The sequence below is a fragment of the Taudactylus pleione genome, unplaced genomic scaffold, assembly GCF_031769625.1.
Source record: "Taudactylus pleione unplaced genomic scaffold, aTauple2 ptg000407l, whole genome shotgun sequence".
NCBI classification, from domain to species: Eukaryota; Metazoa; Chordata; class Amphibia; order Anura; family Myobatrachidae; genus Taudactylus; species Taudactylus pleione.
In genome coordinates, this window is record NW_028284809.1 from 338,805 (window position 1) to 361,280 (window position 22,476).

The 22,476-nt window shown below is 50.2% G+C and overlaps 1 protein-coding gene across 2 annotated transcripts; it reads left to right on the forward strand.

Moving 5' to 3' along the window:
* Positions 1-5,317: 5,317 nt before the first annotated feature.
* EIF3CL (eukaryotic translation initiation factor 3 subunit C like) lies at positions 5,318-17,156 on the forward strand. Of its 2 annotated transcripts, none has more exons than XM_088446880.1 (21): positions 5,318-5,339; positions 7,549-7,677; positions 7,810-7,875; positions 8,369-8,558; positions 9,613-9,738; positions 9,892-9,952; positions 10,449-10,561; positions 11,213-11,337; positions 11,645-11,819; positions 11,900-12,003; positions 12,380-12,521; positions 12,833-12,958; positions 13,120-13,213; positions 13,484-13,671; positions 13,830-14,054; positions 14,887-15,250; positions 15,449-15,608; positions 15,696-15,761; positions 15,895-15,982; positions 16,155-16,320; positions 16,957-17,156. In XM_088446880.1, the coding sequence occupies exons 2-21, from the start codon at positions 7,577-7,579 to the stop codon at positions 17,040-17,042; spliced, it is 2,766 nt and encodes a 921-aa protein (XP_088303006.1). In that variant the 5' UTR covers positions 5,318-5,339; positions 7,549-7,576; the 3' UTR covers positions 17,043-17,156. The 2 variants fall into 2 exon arrangements, with proteins under 2 accessions (XP_088303006.1, XP_088303005.1); XM_088446879.1 differs by lacking the exon at positions 5,318-5,339 and adding an exon at positions 5,346-5,447.
* Positions 17,157-22,476: the final 5,320 nt, after the last annotated feature.

Here is a 22,476-nt window from a genome sequence, read left to right on the forward strand (position 1 = left end):
ATCATTGCAAACTTCTGCAGAGGTCTGACAGAGCTTGGTGGGCACAGTTGTTGTTATCCTTTATTTATATGGCGCCACCAAGTGTCCATTGTGCTGTATAGTAACCGTTACATTGAAAACAAAACCATTCCAATATACAAAAGGGAAAGGCTAAGCAGTGAAATAAGATAAATTAAAAACTACAACTAAGTGATAATATATAAAACAGTCTCAATCAATGACCCAGTGCCCCAGGGTGGGCAGATGGAAAGGTTCAGTGTAGGCGACAAAATGAGAGGGTACTGGGGACGTGTATAATGTTGGGAGAGCATAATAAGGGAGGAGGGACCTGCCTGTGTGAGCTTACAGACTATTATATGTAAAAACAACTATGACAAACACTACAATTAATGTGGGGTATAACTGAGGGGCTAAGCGCATATTTGGCCAAGAGAGCCCAGCCGCCAGGTTAAGGTGTGCAGGCCAAGCCCCCACCTCTGTATTTGTGTGTATATAAGGTTTAGCCTCCTGCCTGGTACCAGCACCCCTCCCATCTGCACTTAGGTGATTGTAAGCAGCACAAGCTCCTGCAATGCTGTCTGCAGATTAGGAGCTGATTCTGAATCACACACTGATGCGACCGAGTTAGCGTCTTTTACCGTAGTCGTGCGCTGCGACTTATTATGCTAATACTAGAATCGGCTCTTCCCCTGGTGTACAGCAATGCGTCTGAATGCGCAAAGGCTGGGACGCCCACTTTTAGTGGTTACATTCACAGCCATTGGGACTTTGCACCAGGCCCTTACTCTGTGCAGAATCTCAATTAGAGTAGGGCCTCCAATGTATGCGATTTAAGCATCCAAGTCCAAAACCACTCCTGAGACACTCCCATAACACGCCCATAAGATGGAATTCTTTGTGCGTCTGCATAGCCGCTTCCCAGTCACCATCCAGGAACACACAATACGTTCCAGAGTGCCTGCAGCTCAATCGGTCCCAGAACTGTGTGCGAACGCACCGTGGGACACATACACTATGTGATTTTTAAGGGATTTAGATGCACGTCGAAAAATAATCACCAAGCTACATGAACATTGGAATTGTACCAGAATAAGCCCCAATGTGTTAGTATTAAGAGTGCGAGGGACCAATCTGATGGGGTTCACCCTGACGTGGTAGAGCGGCTCACATGTTTAGCGAAATATGCTCTAAGAACCTCATTTATACTCCAAGATAATTGTAGACTCGATCATAATTGTTATTGCTATCATGGTGCTTACAGTGTGCACCTGCATTTTCTGTTATTTCATGTATATTTAGGCTTGCCATATCATCCCTTTAATTTGGGATACATGTGAATTACACAGGTTCTGTTCTATGATTAAAGCCAGGTGAAATAGAGCCTTGAATTCAGCCAGCCACAGAATCTGTGTAATTCATGAGTGCTCTGAATGAAAGCGATGATATGGCAAGTCTATGTATATCTTGCTTTACTTTCCCTTTCTGATTGTACATGTTCTATCCGCATTAATCCCCCTTGTTACACACCCTCAGTGCTTGGGGTCAGGAGTAGGGATGGACATTGGAAACGGGTGGTTAGCAACCATCGATGTTCCTGATTTGATAGATATGGTTTTACCACCGAGCACCCATTTGGTGATGGTTGCCAGCCATCGGCAGCTTCTCTCTGATGCCCATCCGATGGCTGCCGGCCTGTATTTCATTGTGGGTGTGGTGGAGTCCGGCTTCTTCTGCGCATGCGCACAGTTTAGACATTGATGGTTGATATACGCCATAGTTACAGCTAGATCCCCTTCCATAGATTGACCCTGATGTCATCAGTTGAGAAGAAGTTGGGAGAGGGCAGACATCTTTGGGGAGAGTCAGAGCTGGATGCAGAAATGTAGCCCTCGTGCTCCCCTGGCAGGGGGAGATTGGCGGGGCCGTGGCAGCTGCTACGATGCCCACCTAACGCCCAAGGAGAGAGAGGTCTGGAATGAGACTACTGAGATAAAGTCTGTGAGAGACCACAGAGAAAGAGCTGGAATGTTACAGTGTGAGCAGCCCAGTGAAGTGTTCAGCACCCATGAGAGGGGTAAGAGATGTCAGTACATGTGTTGAAGAGATGGGAAAGAGGAATTTCCCACGAGCTTTATTGTTAAGGGACAAGAGGGGTCCCTTATGCATAAAAGCCCCCCAGCAGCCACTAAAGGGGGGGGGGGGGGGGTCACTGTGGTAGCAGTGTGGCTATAGGAGCCATTCCTGTAGGATAGAGATGGGCTGCAGCTGAGAGCTGCAATAGAAAAGTCTGTATATTGCTGTCCCATGTGAAAGAGAAGGGGAGCAGAGAGAGGCAGACTGGGTATGAGACACTCTGTATATTGTCTAAGATGAGACAAAGAAGAAGCAGAGTGCAAATGAAGTTATGTGAGATGTGTGCTACAGGCACCAGCCAGCATACGGCCAGGTGGACCTGCACGTATGAAGTGGGGAACTACAGGCACCAGCCAGCAAAGGGCCAGGTGGACCTGCACGTATGAAGTGGGGAACTACAGGCACCAGCCAGCTTAGGGCCAGGTGGACCTGCATGTATGAAGTGGGGAACTGCAGGCACCAGCCAGCATACGGCCAGGTGGACCTGCACGTATGAAGTGGGGAACTACAGGCACCAGCCAGCTTAGGGCCAGGTGGACCTGCATGTATGAAGTGGGGAACTACAGGCACCAGCCAGCATACGGCCAGGTGGACCTGCATGTATGAAGTGGGGAACTACAGGCACCAGCCAGCAAAGGGCCAGGTGGACCTGCATGTATAGTGGAGAACTACAGGCACCAGCCAGCATACGGCCAGGTGGACCTGCATGTATGAAGTGGGGAACTACAGGCACCAGCCAGCAAAGGGCCAGGTGGACCTGCATGTATGAAGTGGAGAACTACAGGCACCAGCCAGCATACGGCCAGGTGGACCTGCATGTATGAAGTGGGGAACTACAGGCACCAGCCAGCAAAGGGCCAGGTGGACCTGCATGTATGAAGTGGAGAACTACAGGCACCAGCCAGCATACGGCCAGGTGGACCTGCACGTATGAAGTGGGGAACTACAGGCACCAGCCAGCTTAGGGCCAGGTGGACCTGCATGTATGAAGTGGGGAACTACAGGCACCAGCCAGCATACGGCCAGGTGGACCTGCACGTATGAAGTGGGGAACTACAGGCACCAGCCAGCTTAGGGCCAGGTGGACCTGCATGTATGAAGTGGGGAACTACAGGCACCAGCCAGCTTAGGGCCAGGTGGACCTGCATGTATGAAGTGGGGAACTACAGGCACCAGCCAGCATACGGCCAGGTGGACCTGCACGTATGAAGTGGGGAACTACAGGCACCAGCCAGCTTAGGGCCAGGTGGACCTGCATGTATGAAGTGGGGAACTACAGGCACCAGCCAGCTTAGGGCCAGGTGGACCTGCATGTATGAAGTGGGGAACTACAGGCACCAGCCAGCAAAGGGCCAGGTGGACCTGCACGTATGAAGTGGAGAACTACAGGCACCAGCCAGCAAGGGCCAGGTAGACCTGCACGTATGAAGTGGGGAACTACAGGCACCAGCCAGCAAAGGGCCAGGTGGACCTGCACGTATGAAGTGGAGAACTACAGGCACCAGCCAGCAAGGGCCAGGTAGACCTGTGTGTGTAAAATGCAAAGCATTCATTGTGATTGTTCGTAAAGACTGTGCCGGTGGAGAAGAGTGTGATGCAATGTAACCATATCCATAAGATTGTCCTACACCATCTGACATGCCCAGTATATGAGCTGGAGGGTGAGGAGACGCTGCTGTAAACATATTCTTGTCCTTTGAAGTCATGTGCAGGAGGAGAGAAATAAAGTGGTATATGTTTATAAGAGAAGGTCTGGCGCCCAAGTTATTCAAAAGAACTGTTGCTGCATAATGTCTATACCTGTATCTACTTATATGTGTGACTGTTATACAGCCTGCATGGGCATAAACCCCCTTCTCAGGTATTGCCCACACCCTGGAGAGCTAACCTGGGGCAATAGGAGGTGTATCACTCCAAATGTGGGTTGCTTATGCTCTGTTGCATATCTAGGTGTTATGGTCAATAATGTAGCAATGTATACTATCCATGTCCTTGTCCTATATTGTACTGTAAGTCACTTGTCAAACTATTTGTTTATGTACTGTGTAAGGCGCTGCGGAACACTTGTGGCGCAATATAAAGGATAATAATAATCAGTTACTGTCCAATGTCATTCCCTACCCATCCACGTGGCCATAGAGGGTAGACATGGTGTGATTGGATATTGGAAGCCCGGACACTATCCCATGCATGGGTACTACCTATGTCCATCCCTAGACAGGAAATAGGGCCTCCCTGTGTGATTGTGACAGTTTCCGTGTCATATACTGGAATAGAAAGGTATAAATCCCACTTTCCACAAAAATAAGAAAGTTGGCCCCTTGCGGGCTCGCCACAAGAATATATTCCCCCCTCTGTGCCCACTTGGATGGTAGGGAATGACGTTGGGCACTGGTTGATGACGTCATCGTACAGAAACTGAAGGGGATCTAGCTCTTCCCGTATGTCATGGGTGGGGAACATTTTTTCTGCCAAGGGCCATTTTGATATATACATACCTCCCAACTGTCTCGCTTCCAGCAGGACAGTCCCGTTTTTCTGTGGGCTGCGCAGTATTTCGGAGAATGCTGGGCACGCCCCCAAAGTGATGAAAATGGCGGAAGCTGCGAGGCTCCGCCATGTTTTTCATAAATTCCGCCCTTTCCCCCACAAACCAAGGCCCCTTTTTGGGCACGCGCGCCCTGTCCCTCCTTCCGATTTTAAAATGTTGGGAGGTATGTATATATAACATTATTAGTGGACCTGGTGCAGGCCACACCTCCTCTGTGTGATGTCATGCAGGGGCGTGGCCACAATCGCAGGTGATTACAGCAATGCCAGGAGTATGCTCAGGAGCTGTAAGGGCAGCGGTGTGACCGTCTAAAGCGCCCTAAGGAGTCTCCAGGCGGCACTGCTGCATAGATTCAGGCTGCAGGGTGCTATTATAGGCTCCCTGCTATGCAGATGAGGCTAGCAGAAAAAAGCTCAGAGGGCCAGACCAGATGATTCCACGGGCCTGATACGGCCCCCGGGCCTGAGGTTCCCCATCCCTGCCGTATGTAAATGTAATGTCAGGACTATTGGTCTGCAGGAAAATGGCGGCCACTAAAGACGAGGATGTTTTATTCTCTGACTGGTCATCATGTCTCTGTGACTCCTATGATGCCGGGCCGCGGGGCATGCCGGGTTATGTAGTCCTCCCTGGGACAGCAGGAAGTGACGTCACGGTACGGTGCCGGCCCGGGCTTTGCGCATGCGCACTCTAATCGCCTCTCTCTCAGCGTTTTGCGCGTCTCCTGGCCGGGCCTGCAGCAGCGTGTGTGCGGCTCACAGAGGTGAGTGCGGGGCCTCACAGGCCGGGGGGCACCGGGTCCGCTCCCCGCCAGCAGTGTGACGGAGCTGGGGGCCCGGGGAGGACAGGACTGGCACAGGGTGGCTGCCGGCATCAGGGGCTGACTGGGTGCGGGGTGTCCTGCGGTGATTCCTGTATGCATTGCCTGGCCCAAGAGCTGGCAATCTACAGGCGGGTGGTCCCAAGAGCTGGCAATCTACAGGCGGGTGGGCCCAAGAGCTGGCAATCTACAGGAGGGTGGTCCCAAGAGCTGGCAATCTACAGGGGGGTGGTCCCAAGAGCTGGCAATCTACAGGAGGGTGGTCCCAAGAGCTGGCAATCTACAGGAGGGTGGTCCCAAGATATGACAAACTACACAGAGGAAGGGGGAGTCTGAGAGTAGAGGCCCTAACAGCTGGCAATCTACAGGATGTTGGACCCAGGAGCTGGCAATCTACTGGGGGGATAATCCCAAGAGCTGGCAATCGGTATGAATGATCCAGGTGTTTGGCCTGGTGTGTATAGTGTATGTATGTGTATATATATATATATATATATGTGTGTATATATATATATATATATATATATATATGCCATAGTGGTCTGTGTAGCTAGCAATCTATGGGGATGAGTAGTCTTCTATGGCATCTGGTGATATCCATGTGCTTGGACTGAGTATTGTGTATTTGGGACAGTGATCCCAGGCGTTGGCAGTCTCCATGCCATGAATGCTCCCAGTGTCCATGGCGCGCAGTCATTCCCTTGATGAGCCACCTGAGGCCTGGCGTGATGTGTGTTACCTACTGATGCCAGGAAGATACCAAACTAAACACCAATGGGAAATAGCAGCGTATATCACTATATAGTGACTGCCCGCAGGTCTGAGACTGGCGCTGTCTCATCACTGTGCAAAGCCGGAAATCTCTGCCCCCGGATTGTGTCCGGTGTTCTACTGGATAACGTTGTACAGGCGTTTGTGCTTCTGGTGATGTAGACAATGTTGTTCTTTTCAAATGATTTAAGTCCACTGTCGGTGTAGGGTCAGTGGATGAGGTGCTTGTCCTGTGGGCTCAGTATGGCTGTTGCTGGTTGAACAAGTTACACCAACTACCCCCGGAGGAGTAACGCAGCTGTAGGATGGACTGTTGGTTCTGAATTATTTGTGGAGATGTGAAACACATTATAATCCAGTCACCTGGATAATCCAACATAATAGCATTTTATTAGTTTTCTCACTGACCATTCAGTTCTGTGCTGTATTCATACTCCATAAAAGCTGAAATCTGGTTTATGAGGGTCTTAGGTCATTCCATGTCAAGTGGACCAATTTTTAAGATCATCCACACCTGCTGATTGTTCACTGCGGAACCAGTGATAGTTGCTGCCCCCCCCTACACACCTGATTGTGCACTGTGGAGTCGGTGATGGTTGCTGCCCCCCACCCCACCTGCTGATTGCGCTCTGTGGAGTCGGTGATAGTTGCCCCCCCCCCCAGCCTGCTGCTTGCGCACTGTGGAGTCGTTGATAGTTGCACCCACCCCAACTTTGAGGGTCATAGTTTTGCTACTATTGCATATTGTGAACTAAAATGTTTCCCAAAGTTTATCAGCAATACGTGTCTACCTTCATATAAAACCTTATCAGAATTGGGGATGGTCAGCTGATCCACTTGACATGGAATGACCCTCGTGCTCTGGGGTCAGATGAATGAGTGATCCTGCAGATGTCATTTCCTTGCTCGTTTTAAGACTATAAAGCTGCATACACATTAAATGACATGGCTTCCGGTCTGGTGGATCGGAGCGACATATCGGGCGCATCGTCTAGTGTGTAGCCAGTATGTTGCTGACGATGTGCGATCCCGCGTGTTGTCCACGACATCCTCTGTCAGCCCTGCGTGCAGGTCTGACGGGTGATATTATTAGCAGGGACCATGCTCGGTTCCCGCCGTTGTTCCGTCGTCGCTGGCATTGGGAAGTGTGGATGGCACCCCCGCTGGCTTCCGGCTATGTCGTACACACTAGGCAACATCTAGTGCATTAAATGTTGACTCTCCTTATTTATATTGTGTGTAACGGGATAATGATGTATTTGCTCTTCCACAGTATCGCGTGACCCGGACCAGTTGCAAACATGTCTCGATTCTTTGCCACCGGCACCGACAGTGAGTCGGAATCGTCCCTCTCTGGGGATGAAGCACCCCCTAAGCCAGTGGGAGGTACATTCGGCAAGCAGTAAGTGTCCCCTATATTCCTGCAGTGCGATGGGGGAGGGGGATATAGCTTGTGTGTGTGTGTGATATGGGGTCCTCCGGAATCTCGTTCCCTAACCTGGTGACTTATTCTCGATTCCTTCCAATCATTCAGGCCGCTGCTTCTCAGTGACGATGAGGAGGATATGAAACGCGTCGTGCGCAGCGCCAAGGATAAGAGGTCAGTAACGTGGTATTAATGGACCTGTGCTTTCATGTCTCACCCTAACCGGTCTTCCCTTTAACTCTGATGTCTATTCTTCTACATAACTAAGCCAGAATGTTTATAGTCCATTTCCCAGAATCCCTTTCACAGTGTCTCCATCTTTATGTATAGAAGGAGTCTGGCGCCCCATAGCGAGCACTTGGAGCTTTAGCTCTCTATTCAGAAGTATAGAGATTAATACGGAAAGCTCCATACATCAGTGCTCACCATGGGGTTGGCTTCAAATGTGGCCTTAGATAGAAGGTTCTTATCTCTGACACATCCTCCCGTTCAGGCTTTCAGCACCAGATAAGGTAATCCCCATCCAAGTTACAAGATGACAGTCCCTCGGAGGGGATGCGGTGTATATAGTAATGTATAATGGGAGAGATCCCGGTGTTTGTATTTGCACAGGCTTGTGCATTTCTGTGCCTGCACCCAACGCTTCCATGTGATCTTCTTGGCACAGGTTTGAGGAGCTGACAAACATCATCAAGACCATCCGTAATGCTATGAAAATTCGGGACATGGCCAAATGTCTAGAGGAGTTCGAGCAGCTGGGCAAAGCTTATATCAAGGCCAAAAACATAGTGGACAAGGAAGGGGTCCCCCGTTTCTACATCCGCCTCCTGTCTGATCTGGAGGACTATCTAAATGAGGTGAGGTACCATGGTCCTGCTTTCTTGGAGATCAGCTTCCTGTGTTCTGTAGCTGGGAAATCGTGGTCTCCAATGGATAGGACCCTGTTCCGTGTTATCTGATGTGCATATGTCACTCTCATACCGGGTTATGCAGGTTATCACCCTTCTAATTGTGAAGGATTATGCGATTGCAGAGAGAGCAAGATAAACAGTTTACCAATTGGAGAGAAGGAGGACTAACGCACATGTATGTGGTCATTTGTTCTAACGGCCTTGAGTGGTATCCGGTCTAACGATCTACAGTATAAAGGCAGACAGTGTCTTGATAGACACCAGATGTTAGACAGGCAATAGGTCGACAGGGACTAAAGGTCGACATGTAAGAAGGTCGGCATGCAAATGGTCAACACATTCTTTTTTTTGTTTTGTTATGGTTAGGCACTTACCGGAGGGTTATGGTTAGGCACCAGGAGGTTAGGGTCTAGAAGGGACGGTTGGGGTCAGGCACCTACCCCGACGGTTAGGGTGAAGATTATGGTTAACTAAACCTGTGTCAACCATTTTCATGTCGACTATATGCATGTTGACCTTTTGACCCGGTCGACCATTTGTTCCAGTCAGCCGTCTTGCATGTCAACATTTAGTGTGTCGACCTTTTGTCCCTGTCGACCTATTGCCTGTCTAACATCTGCTGTCTATCTAGATATTTTCTACCTTTTTTTTCTGTAGATCTTTCAATCCATGACCCCTTGAGCTGCCCAGTAGCTCCGCCTCTTTTATGTCATGAATAATTAAAGCAAGACCAAAGCAGCGGTGACTACAGCCATTAGGTGGCGGTAGAGACACCTCTAACGCATACAAGTAATTGGATAAAGTACATATTGGAGGAGTTGATAGATAAGTGTCAGCCCAAATAGTAGGACTTATTTCCAAGTAAAGAGAACGCTGCCGACATAGCGCTATAGAACAAGTGGTAGCGGGCAGCGTGGGATGTAGTCGTTTTACTTTACACCTTGTCGCACGTGTCTGTATAAAGGGTTGTACTAAGAGTGACTCCTCTTCTTTTCCGCAGCTTTGGGAAGACAAGGAGGGTAAGAAGAAGATGAATAAGAATAACGCCAAGGCTCTGAGCACCCTGCGGCAGAAGCTGCGCAAATACAACCGGGATTTTGAAGGGCCCATCAGTGCCTATAAGCAGGTGAGCTGTCCGGGGTGTAGCCGTCCTAATACATAGCGGCTTTATTATTGCATGTTCACCATAAGCTGCACCATTAATATAGTATAATGTAGTTCTAGTGCCCCCATCTATCTATTGTATCTGTCAGTCAGTGAGCAATGTTCTGTCTTCCAGAACCCGGAGGAATCGGCAGATGAAGACCAAGAAAAGGACGATGATGATGACGACTCGGACGGTGAGACTCCAGTTGGGAACCGTAATCGCTGCTGGGTCTGAGCCGTGTTCCCCAGCGTCCTGTGTCTCTCGTATATATCTGCTTGGTCTATGACGGCACATTTCATGCCCTCAGCTCAGTGACGCGGGCATCTCCTGCATGGGCAGGAATGTCACCCTTGCTCTGCCCGAGCCCTCCCTGTGTGGCAGGAGATGCATAGAGCAGATCAGCTCCCTGCTTGTTGGGAAATATAATGAAGCTCCTTGTCTATTGTACAGCGCTCGGGGTGACCTGTCTAATACTGTTGCAGTATGGTGGCTGCACAAAGATAAAGCAGTAGTCCGAGCATGTTCCCTAATATACAATAGGGTGAGGCCTCAGTCTACTATCGTTACCTGCTTACTGCACCTATGTCTACTGGATACTCATCGATCTCACCTCCCACCCGAACACACATTACAAATGACCTTTAATCTGGTCATAGTGTATTCCGCCTAACTCTTCTCCTGTCCTCCAGCCTCGTCCTCCAGTGAAGATGAAAAAGATGAAGGCATGAGCGCCAGCAAGTTCCTAAAGAAGGTGGAATCTGCCCCCCCAGACGCCCGAAACAAGTTCCTCAAGAAAGCAGAGGTGAGGAGGATTCTGGGTAATGTCAGTCTTGTAACACTCTTTAATATAGTCGTCCTTTTCCCATGGCCACACCCCTTATGCAGCACCTGCTGTGGTATTTTCCTGTGGCCACACCCCTTATGCAGCACCTGCTGTGGTATATGCCTGTGGCCACACCCCTTAGGTAGCTCCTGCTGTGGTATGTTTTTTTGACCACACCCCTTATGCACCTCCTGCTGTGGTATTTTCCTTGGCCACATCCCTTATGCAGCACCTGCTGTGGTATTTGCCTGTGGCCACACCCCTTAGGTAGCTCCTGCTGTGGTATGTTTTTTTGACCACACCCCTTATGCACCTCCTGCTGTGGTATTTTCCTTGGCCACATCCCTTATGCAGCACCTGCTGTGGTATTTGCCTGTGGCCACACCCCTTATGCAGCTCCTGTTGTGGTATGTTTTTTTGGCCACACCCCTTATGCAGCTCCTGCTGTGGTACTTTCCTGTGGCCACACCCCTTAGGTAGCTCCTGCTGTGGTACTTTCCTGTGGCCACACCCCTTAGGTAGCTCCTGCTGTGGTCTTTCCTGTGACAGGTGTCACAACTGAAGATAGATATCAAATACAGAAATGGCAGGCGCTGGGGCAATGTGACTTACAACTAATCTCTCTTGCAGGAGGCGGAGGATGACGAGGAGTCATCGGATGATGAAGATTGGGGGTCTGATTCTGAGGACTCCGACTCTGAATCTGAAGATGATGAAGGGAAATACACCTCTCTGGCCTCTAAATTTCTTAAAAAGTGAGTATGGGGGAGATTTAAGGTCAACAAATATTATGCCACTTACAGGAATGTATCTCCCTATATTATATAAAGTGCGATATTTGTAATATACTACTTCTCGAAGTGCCACCTTTTCCAAGATGTAAGTAGTGTAACTACCACCAGCATTTCGGTGAGGTTCCCCGCTGCCCGGGGGAATCCGTCCCTACTGAACAGTCACTGGACAGATGTCCTGCGCTCCTAATACAGGCCTCTCCTGTGACGATCAGATATTTCCATTCTATCTTCCCGTTATAAGTCCCGTTCCATCTCTGACGCGTTTCAGGGCCGTCTCAGAAGGAGACCGTCAGGCTGCTGAGAAGAAGAAAGAGGAGAAGGCCAAGAAGAAGCAGCACCGTAAAACTAAGAGCAGAATGGAGGAGGGCGGTGAAGGCGAGGAGGACGAGAACGAGGCTGGGGGAGAGTGGGAGAAGGTCAAAGGAGGGGCTCCATTGGTCAAGGTGAGGAAAGGTCACATGAATGTGGGGGGTTTCTAGTGTCTTTCTCTCCTGACCCTCACACCCATTGTTCATCCCTGCAGGAAAAGCCCAAGATGTTTGCCAAGGGCACGGAGATCACCCCAGTCATCGTGGTCAAGAAGTTAAATGAGATCCTCCAGGCCAGGGGAAAGAAAGGGACAGACAGGTGAGTAACCGGAATCCTGCGCTCTTGTTCTAGTCTCTTCTGGCCTATGCCTTTAGCCCCTTATGTTCTCCTGGTTGCACCTGCAGGATACTGACCCGTCATATTGTATCTTCTCCACTGCCCCCTCTCATTGTATACCCTGGCTCCTCCTGCATAATATATACCCCTCTAGCTCCTCCCCTGCCTCTTTATTACTCTCCTGGCTCCTCCTGCAGTACCTACCCTTTATTCCATAGCTCCTCCCCTGGCTTCTCCTGCAGTACCTACCCTTTATTCCATAGCTCCTCCCCTGGCTTCTCCTGAAGGTCCCGCTCTGCCCTCATTTCTTAGCTTCTCCGTGGGTCTCCTTAACTTGGTTCTTTGACTCCTCCCACAGGGCGGCCCAGATTGAGCTCCTTAACATGCTTGTTACGATCTCTGAAGAAAACAATCTGGGACAAGGCATCGCCGTCAAGATCAAGTTCAACATTGTGGCCTCTCTGTACGACTACAACCCCAATCTGGCCGCTTATATGAAGGTAGAAAATGCCCACAGTAGTGCATTTGCTCTCTGTCCATTATTATGTGTCTCGTAGTGCTTGGTTTTTCCAGTGGCGAGTTGCTCTGTGTAGTCCTTTGTCCAGGTGCTGTCCCAGCTATATTGTATTTCACCGTTGGAGCCGCTGTCCCGGCCTCCGTTTTTCCTTATTACAGTCATGCACCAATCTCTGGGTATAATGTCTTCTCCCAATCAGTGCGACGGACCCAGGGAACAGCCGGGATACATGTGTATTTCATGTGATGTACCCAGGTATTAATTCCGGCCTCCTGTTCCTATTTCTCCCCTCAGCCGGACATGTGGAAGAAATGCCTGGACTGTATACATGACCTGATGGACATCCTCTTCGCTAATTCCAACATGTTCATTGGGGAGAATATCGCAGAAGACTCTGAAAATCTCGTAGTGGGCGACCAGGTAACGAGCCACTTACCTGACCATACACAATACGATCTGTCTCACCTGACGTGCACAAGGGCCTCTTTCTCCCGCCCCCCCCCCCCCATATACACATACTCCTATAGCACCAGTGTATGTGCTGTGTGTGCATGTATGTAATCAATCTGTCTGCTCTCCAGCCTCTGCGTGTACGCGGCTGTATTCTCACGCTCATCGAGAGAATGGACGAAGAGTTCACCAAAATCATGCAGAACACAGACCCCCACTCGCAAGGTACGTGCAGCCAGGTCTCTCCGTGTATCCCCAGGCCTCCTATCAATAAGAAGCCGGCAGGCTGGTCTGTAGTCTGTGTACATCCTCATCGCCCACTGGAGTTCCTGACTGTTCTTTCATAACCGATGGGTGAAGGATGTTACCGGACATCAGGACTGCGGACAGTTCCCGGCTGTGTGTAGGGTGTAGAGTGAGATGGACCAGTTTCAGGGATGGTGAACGCGGTGCTTCGGGTTGTGCCTTGTAATGAATTCTCGGGCTTCTCTGCAGAGTACGTGGACAACCTGAAGGATGAAGCGCGCGTGTGCGAGGTGATCGAGCGCGTCCAGAAGTACCTGCAGGAAAAGGGCAGCACGGACGAGATCTGCCGGGTGTATCTCCGCAGAATCATGCACACCTACTACAAGTTTGACTACAAAGCCCACCAGCGGCAGCTCAGCACCGAGCAGGAGTCCAAGGTAATATCATCTCCCAACGTGACGTCCTTCATGGTCTTCCAGTGTGTACACAGCTTCTTCTACCTTTTCCCAGATCTCTAGTCTCTCTGTTGAACAGTGTCGCGCTTTGTAGTAAGGTCGTATTATGACGCTGTCTCATAACGCTCTCTTGTGCGCAGTCAGAACAGGACCAGGCAGAGAACGAGGCCGAGGACAGCGCCATTCTCATGGACAAGCTCTCCAAGTACATCTACTCCAAGGACCGGACGGATCGGATCCGGACCTGCTCCATCTTGTGCCATATCTACCACCACGCCCTCCACAATCGCTGGTTCCAGGCTCGGGACCTCATGCTGATGTCTCACCTGCAGGACAACATACAACACGCAGACCCCCCAGTGCAGGTGAGTGCAGGAGCGCATGTCCTATGGAACGAGGGTACTCCCATGTCTGAGATATGCTTTGTCCCAGTGTGTCCCCATCCCTGGGTTGTGGATATTTGGAGACGCTGGCATGGGGGGGTATTAAAGTTGGTAAAAGTTGCAGTGTACGGACCAATAACTTGGCACACTGTCTTTCCATTACTGTGATGCCCTATTTATATAATTTTGTATATTATCACTAAAGGCATAATAAAATAATTGGATATGTCCGACTGAAGGTAGACCCTATATGTTTGTGTAGGGTACTAAGGGTACGTGTGTTACCCTACCCATGTCTCTTGAAATAAGACTTAAGGCAATACTGCCCCCCAGTGGCTGGAATTCCAATTGTTAGTTATCTGGGCAAACTCATTCCTGCTATACGCAGTGGATGCGTTCCAAAGGGCTGTAACCAGTCCTAGCATAACTTTCATTTTACTAGTACAATTCTAGAATGTGTTGCTATGGGTTACAGCAGAATCCTGTGCACCAGTTTCTTAGTGATCTAGCTTTTTGGAATAAGTTTTGTCACCTTTTTGAGCAGTTAAAGAAAACATCTGATTTATTATTTTACAAGAAAATAAAACTAATTTTTTTGTGCAAAAAAGTTCTTAAATCCTGACTCTGAAATATAGAGATTAAAACTTTAACTTAGGCTTCCTCTGGTTATTACCCCTATAATGACATAACTGCATATTGTAATATTCTGTTTGCAGTGTTGGGCTTTACAGGGCTAACTATCCGCGGCCTGTAGTACAGTAGTGAGTGATTATTGGTTCCTCGCTGTCACCTGACCCATCTCTGTCCCCTATAGATCTTGTATAACCGCACCATGGTGCAGCTTGGTATCTGCGCGTTCCGGCAGGGGATGATCCGAGATGCCCACAATGCTCTCCTGGACATCCAGTCCAGTGGCCGAGCCAAGGAGCTGCTGGGCCAGGGCTTGTTGATGAGGACCATGCAGGAGAGGAACCAGGAACAGGAGAAGATAGAGAAACGTAGACAGATCCCATTCCACATGCACATCAACCTGGAGCTGCTGGAGTGCGTCTACCTGGTGTCGGCTATGCTCTTGGAGATCCCTTACATGGCAGCGCATGAGTTTGATGCCCGCAGGAGGATGATCAGCAAGCAGTTCCATCACCAGCTGCGAGTGGGCGAGAGGCAGCCTCTTTTGGGTGAGGAACAGGGCGCACATGGGTTTTGTGTGTCTGAGGGGGGTTTCTGGAAATCAGTGGGGTCCCGAGGTGAAGATGATCACATGGTAAGCTAGTTAAATTTTCTGGGGTCTGGTTCACACCTTTTGTAGGACCTTCAGATGGAGGCATCTGCTGAATAGTCACGTAGGTCTCACAGAGCTGTCTTGTGTCCCTCAGGCCCACCGGAGAGCATGAGAGAACACGTGGTCGCAGCTTCTAAGGCCATGAAGATGGGAGACTGGAAGACCTGCAGGAACTTTATCATCAACGAAAAGATGAATGGGAAGGTGTGGGACCTGTTCCCAGAGGCTGACCGTGTCCGGAACATGCTGGTCAGGTGAGGAGAAGATGGACCAGCTTGGAAAGACCACGGTCCATATGCAATACCTTCACGTTCTTACCGCATTTCTCCTCTTGTCTGTAGGAAGATCCAGGAGGAGTCATTGCGGACTTACCTCTTCACATATAGCAGTGTTTACGATTCTATCAGGTGAGAGCCATGTAATACGGCCGGCTACAAGCTGTAGGTGGTGTTAGAATTACAAGTTGGTTGTGTCCTGCTGCACTTGGTCCTGTCTGGGGTTATTGACCTTCCGTCCATTCTCCGTCTTCTCTTCTCTCAGGATGGGTATATTAGGGGACATGTTCCAGCTGGAGATCCCCACCGTACACAGCATCATTAGCAAGATGATCATTAACGAGGAGCTTATGGTGAGACCCATGATATAACTTATTATCCATGTGTTTTCCAAGGCTGGACGATCATTCGAACTCCTTGATCTGGTCCTCTGAGACAGTGCTGGTGCCACTGACTGGTGTTGGCGCTTTGTGGTCCTTCCTCGGTTGACGTTGGCAGTCTGTGACTTTTTTCTTTTGCTTTAAGGCTTCCCTGGATCAGCCCACCCAGACGGTGGTGATGCACGGGACAGAGCCCAGCTCCCTGCAGAACACGGCTCTCCAGCTGGCCGAGAAACTGGGCAACCTGGTGGAGAACAACGAGAGGATATTTGACCACAAGCAGGGCAGCTACGGCGGATACTTCAACCGCGGTGAGAAAAGCTGTTTGATCTGTAGGCTTCAGTTCCATCTCCTCCTTTCATATTTTTCCGTCCTCCTTCCTGTATGTTACGGGCTGCCTTACAATATTATGTATTGCCTTTTCCATTCATTCTCCTTACTGCGTGTCTAGCGGCAAGTATGTGGGTGGGATTTGAGAGGGAAGCATTTATGCCGTGCACGCTATACTTCCTCTTTGTAAGTTGACTGCAGAATACATCAGTAAACCACTCGCAGCCTATAATATTTGATTGCAGAGCAATTGTTCTGTTATATACCAAGGGTATATCCAATTATAGTTCAACTTGTATTATGTTTGTGGTCTTAACGAATTGAACTGAAGGTTTCAGGGTCCAGCAATTTAGAGAGCAGGGTTGATTGCTAGTGCTGATGTGCAGGGTGTTCCGGACCAGAGTGTGGATCGGACTGCTGTAATAGTGCACTCGTAATGACCTTCCCTATAAATGGTGGACATGCTGTGATCGTCCGGTCATGGTTTTAGCCTCCATGGCGGCCAGGCTTTATCCAACCCTGGTTTTGTAGCTGGAAGCAGCAGCTTGCCCTCTAGTGGTGAATGTTAGTAACTGCCCTTATGTGTACTGACACCAGTCTATTTTGTCGCCCTCCAGACCAGAAAGATTCATACCAGAGGAAAGAGGGCGGTTACATGAGGCGAGGATACAGACGCGACCAGCAGAACCAGAGCAATTACTGATCCCATCCCTACCCCATCATCATTCCCTGTTTTTACAGATCGGGGGTCGGCTCTGACCGACTCGTTTTTCCATCAGGTCTCTTAACATAATAAAGATATTTTGCCGTGAAAGAATCCAGTGTCCTCTATTCGCTCATTGTGTTTACAGCCGACCTTTCACCTCACGTAGATACTCCCCTACAAGCGCTAGAGGCAGCCATCTTGTTTTCTGAACCCTTCCATGAGAACGTGGCTCATAGTGACCTGGCTGAGACACTGAAATAATTGGGGGGGGCGGTTATTGGTCCGGTGTTAGAATTGCTGCCTCTTGTGTGTGCGCCGGCGACTAGTTGGCTTCACAGATTCACCTTGAATTCAACCTCCATCTCTGCAAAACTAGAAAGCCCGACTGCTTCCAGATAAATTACGCTCCACTCACGTGGCTGGAGCGCCAAAGGGGAACTGCGATTTTGCATTGTGTCACTGAATGTATTTATTATTTCTCCTTCATCCACTAGGGGACACTGGAGTCTCGTTACAGTGGGGATATAGATGTGTGCTAACCGGGAGCTGGCACTTTTAAGAATTTAGAAGTGAGAGTAGCTCCTCCCCTCAAGCCTCAGTCTTCGTAATGTGCCCAAGGGAGCTGGTCATACTTTGCGGTGCTCCTCAGGGCATAGTTTAGATAGAAAGAAGATGCTGTTACAAGCATTGAGGACAGACAGGCAGCCGACTGCCCCTGCCTGTCTGCGACGATGGAGCTGCCGGGGGGGATCCTACCGCAGCTGCTTGTGGCTCGCGCTGGGGTCCTCCACTATGGAGACCACTGTCTCCAGGGTTGACCAAGACGTGCTGCTTGCGGTGTACGTCGCGGTCTCCCATTAGCCCCACCGGCAGCTTGGGCAGATTCTGTGAGTATCCTCCTGGCTCCCTGATTAGCAGGGTTGCCAGGCACAAAAAAAGGCGGTGTGTGTGATAGGGCTCTGCATGTTACAAACGGGGCGCCATAAGCGGGGGGGGGCGGAACCTATCACTGAGATCTGCTCCTTGCTTCCTCCTGTCCCGGCGCTTCTAAGCACAGCCGGAGGACATTGCAGATTTTGCTGGACTGCGCTGAGCCTGTTACCAGCACTAAGTGGCCTGCGTGCAGCGCGGACCTCCCTGAGTCAACTGCACAGCAATAGTGGGGGCGGAGCCTATCACTACATCTGCTCCTTGTTCCCTCCTGTCCCGGCGTTTCTAAGCCGGAGGACATTGCATAGCAGCGCTAAGTGTAATAGGAGCTCCTGCATGCAGCAGCGCGCAGTGCGGACCTCCCTCAGTCAGCCGCACAACAGTGAGTGTACCTGGCTTCCCGTCTAACGGGGTAGCCAGCTTAACTTAATAGCGGCAATTACAGCAGCTCAGGTTAGTGAGCAGATTTGGCGCGCAGAGATTATCTGTTTGGGCGCCATATGCAAGGCGGAGCCTATCTCCGCAGTCATGCTCGGGTGGCCATTGACAGTCTGATACATACAGAAAGCCTGCACCAGAACCGGACAGAGGACCTCATTCAGAGTCGCTCGCAAAGTGCAAGCGCTCGCTTTGAATGAGGGCGGCCGCATCTATTTTATGATCCGGCCTCCTGGCCGCTCGCTAGGCTGTGGGTGTCCACCCACATCTTTAGCGAGCGGCCAGGTTGATGGTCGCGATGGTCAAGACCATCGGGGCTTGTGACGAGACCCTTGTGGTAGGGTCTCGTCTGCCGCAAGCCCCAGTGAGCTTTCGGCTCTATTAGAGACAGAAGCTCACCACTGACCTCACGAGTGATGTCAGTGGGGCCGCCCCCAAACGGCAAGCTGTTGTCTGTCATAATACATTTCTCATGTATGCCTGTGAAAACAGTGTATGCAGCTATATAAATGGCTCATTGGCACTGCTGGGAGCATTACTTAGCTTCATGTGTAACCTGGTTTCACTACACTTACTGTCGTTTGTGTGGGGTCTATAGGTATCATAACTAATAGGGGCACTGAGACGTTCCAAGAGTTAATTACCTACTAAGAACCTGATTTGCTCCCTTACACTGTATAACAAGGTAAGGGGTGTCAGATACGCTGTCCTGTACGGCGTAAGTTAAAACTTGCTCCAATTTGTGGGGTCCACGAGTTCAGTATCAGGCATCACCATGCCTATAGGTTCGGTTCGGGGGGTAGCATTGCTGCTTCTTTTGAATGTAGGTTCGTTTTCACTCTGCTCACCTGGAGGCTTCTCAGAACAATTTCAGCAGTAGCTCAATGGTAGAGTCTCCGGTTAGCACCCCACACAGCCTGGGCTCGAATCCCATCAGGCCAGCAATGCAAGACGCCTAGCGCATTAGATACACGGCAGCTGCTACATGGCTGTTTTCTATGGTGCCTCAGAAGAACACCAAGCGGTATAGTAGTGTCTTTGGACGTACTCCACCGCCAGTTCCTCGGCCAGTAATCCGTAAGGAGGATTTTACACAGGTCTCTAGGAGACAGTTATCCTAAAAAGGACCTTGTAGTGCTTTTAGGCACAGGCTCTGGTCTAGTATTCTATCATTTAACATTATAAAGTGTTTATTATCAGTTGCAATGTACCATATGAGCTGATATTCCGCCTATATCGTGGGGTGAGTATAATCCTAATGGGTTGTCATCACTCCATGGATTTTTACATACGTAGGATGACAGTGAATGATAGCAACTGATGAAGAGACGTATATGCTCCAAAAACAGATCCATCCTAAGATTTCCACTGTAGCGGCTGTGGTTTTTAGCCTTTCTCTGGTGGGCTGCTCCGCCAATAGCATTATTGTAGCCTAAAGAGACTAAGGCCCTCATTCAGAGCCGCTCGTTAGCGGCAGTACGCTCGTTCCGAGCGATGTTCGCACATCTGCGCATGCGTACGGTTTTTAGTACGCATGCGCGAACCAGTCAGTGCGGCCGAAAATCGTTTGTTCGCTATATAGCGAGTGCCTGCTATTTTGAGTGACAGAATGAGGCGTATGTGGGTGGTAACAGGGGAAGGTGCTTGAAAACGGGGGAGTGGAATTCGAACGCAGGCGTGCTTAAAGGTCAAAAAGGGCGTTTTAAGGGTGTGCATAATTAATCCAGCAGCTTCATTGACCACGTCACTTGGTTTTTTTAAACTCAGAACTGCTCGCAAAATAGCGGTTGAAAAAACCAACCACAAGAATAGCGAGCAGTTCATACGCTGTACGATGTACTCGATTAATCTAATAAATAGCGGACATGACGTATGGTGCGAGCAGCCAGGGGGCGTTTTTATCAAATAAACGAGCGTATGTTTTGCTCGCTCGTTCAGACATAAAGGTGTGAACAGACTGCAATGTGCGAACGGATCATTTGAATAGCCACCCCTTTGTTTTTGAACGAACGACCACAAATAGCGAACGGCTCTGAATCAGGCCCTAAGCTCTTCTGAAATGTCTCTCTGACAGTAGAGATAGAGGGTTGGCTGCTTATTTTGAGAGGGCTTCAATAGAAGTGCCTAATCCCTCTTTGGTATTCTGCTCATCTAAGACAGTCTGCTAAAACTAAGGCCCTCATTCAGAGCCGTACGCTCTGAGCAGAGCGCACGCTCTGAATGAGGGCCGCCCTCCATAATTATGGAGCGTCCTCCTGGACGCTCGTATAGCTGTGGGTCACCACCCACAGCCTATACGAGCTTGCAGTTTGATGGCCGCGATGGTCGTGACCATCACGACCATCGAAACTGCGAGCCGGAGCCTGCGGTTGAGGTTTTCAACCGCAAGGCCCGGAGTGATTTTGGCTCTATCAGAGCCAAAATCACTCCCACTGACATCACTAGTGATGTCAGTGGGCCGGCTTCTGACGGTAGGCGTTCCCTTGGGAATGCCCCCGTCAGGGAGGCACGCCCACCAAAGGGGGTGTGCTGTCAATCAACATCGACAGCACGCCCCCTTTGATCAGACACAACGAGCGAAGGACTTTCCTTCGCTCGTCGCGTCTGGCGCATGCGCACGACGGAGCTCCCTCCATTGTGCGCATGCTCAGTGCAGACCATCGACCCACTTGCGAGCGGACAGCCGCTCGCGAGTGGGTCTGAATCAGGCCCTAATTTCCTTCAGCGGGTTTTGGCTTTCCACAGACCTTATTCAGATGGTCCTTCCTGTCTTTTCGGGCCCTAAAAGAGGCTGGCACAGTGGCGAGTGCCTTAAGTTCCCGCCTGGGGTGCCACGTACACGGGTTCGAGACCCGCCCCGAGCTCAGTGACCACCGCATAGGTAGGCAGCAGGCGGAGACACAAGGGCCGTGAGTCGGTTCATCTGAAGTTTAAGCGCCTACGTTCCCCTGCCAGTGGTTTAACTTAGAGGTCCACAAGAGGACCTTCCATTTCTGGTAGTTCCAGGGCGCAGCCACTGCTATTCACCAGGACTATAAGCTCTCCCCCAGATACACTGTCGCATGGGTTCCCTCTCACTTGGAGGATCTCAAGGTGGGACCACGTTTCAAGCCTTTACAGTGCCTGGATATCTGGATTTGGGACCTCAGTATCCAGGGGTACAAGCTTGGAGAAGTTTACCAGTTTTCAGCAACAGTCATGCTGACCACATTTCAGGACCGGTCCTATCTACAACCCAGCTTATTCACCATAGGTAATGGCTGTTATAATGGCTCTCCTTGGAACTTAGTCCTCCTTTTGGCCGCTTGAAGTGACTATGGTCCCTTACCTAGATGATTTTCTCCGGAAAGTTCCTTACAGGCCAGAGTTGTTGGAACACATATTGCGGTCCCACAATCGCCTCATAGAATGCGAATGAATTTTCAAGGGTCTCATCAGAAACCGACACAGAGGTTTCAATGTCTGGGAATAATCTTGGACATATAGGGCCTGATTCAGACCCGCTTGCGAATGCACAGCGCTCGCAAGCGGGTCGATGGTCCCCCACTGAGCATCGCTCCTGGGCTCACTGCAAGACTGGGCTGCTGTCGATATTGATTGACAGCTTGCCCCGTTTTGTGGGGGGTGGTGGCTGGACAAACGGAGGCGTTCCTGAAGGAATGCCTGCCGTTTGTGGGTGGCCCTACTGTCAGTAGTGAGCTTCCGTCTCTGTTAGAGCCGGAAGCTCACTGGGGCTTGCGGCAGATGAGACCCTACCACAAGGGTCTCGTGGCAAGCCCGATGGTCGAAACCATTGCGGCCATCACCTGGCCGCTCGTAAAAGCTGTGGGTGGTCACCCACAGCTTAGCGAGCGGCCAGGAGGCCGCCTCCAATAAAAAATAAAAAAAAAAACGCCCTGATTCAGAGCGAGCACTCTGAAAGAGCGTCTGGCTCTGAATCAGGGCCATAGTCCAGAAGGTTTTCCTTCCTCAGGAAGAGGTAACCTCCATTTCATAGTTCAGGCGTCTAGCCCCACTCGACATAAGTCGGTGCGCCTCTACATCAGTCTCTTCGAGAACAGGG

What these genes read in the sequence shown, in the direction of transcription:
- EIF3CL (XM_088446880.1), top strand. Translation starts at nt 7,577, where the DNA reads ATGTCTCGATTCTTTGCCACCGGCACCGACAGTGAGTCGGAATCGTCC. An exon ending in CGCAGCGCCAAGGATAAGAG is followed by an intron (nt 7,876 to 8,368) that starts GTCAGTAACGTG and finishes TTCTTGGCACAG; the next exon opens with GTTTGAGGAGCTGACAAACA. An exon ending in TGGAGGACTATCTAAATGAG is followed by an intron (nt 8,559 to 9,612) that starts GTGAGGTACCAT and finishes TCTTTTCCGCAG; the next exon opens with CTTTGGGAAGACAAGGAGGG.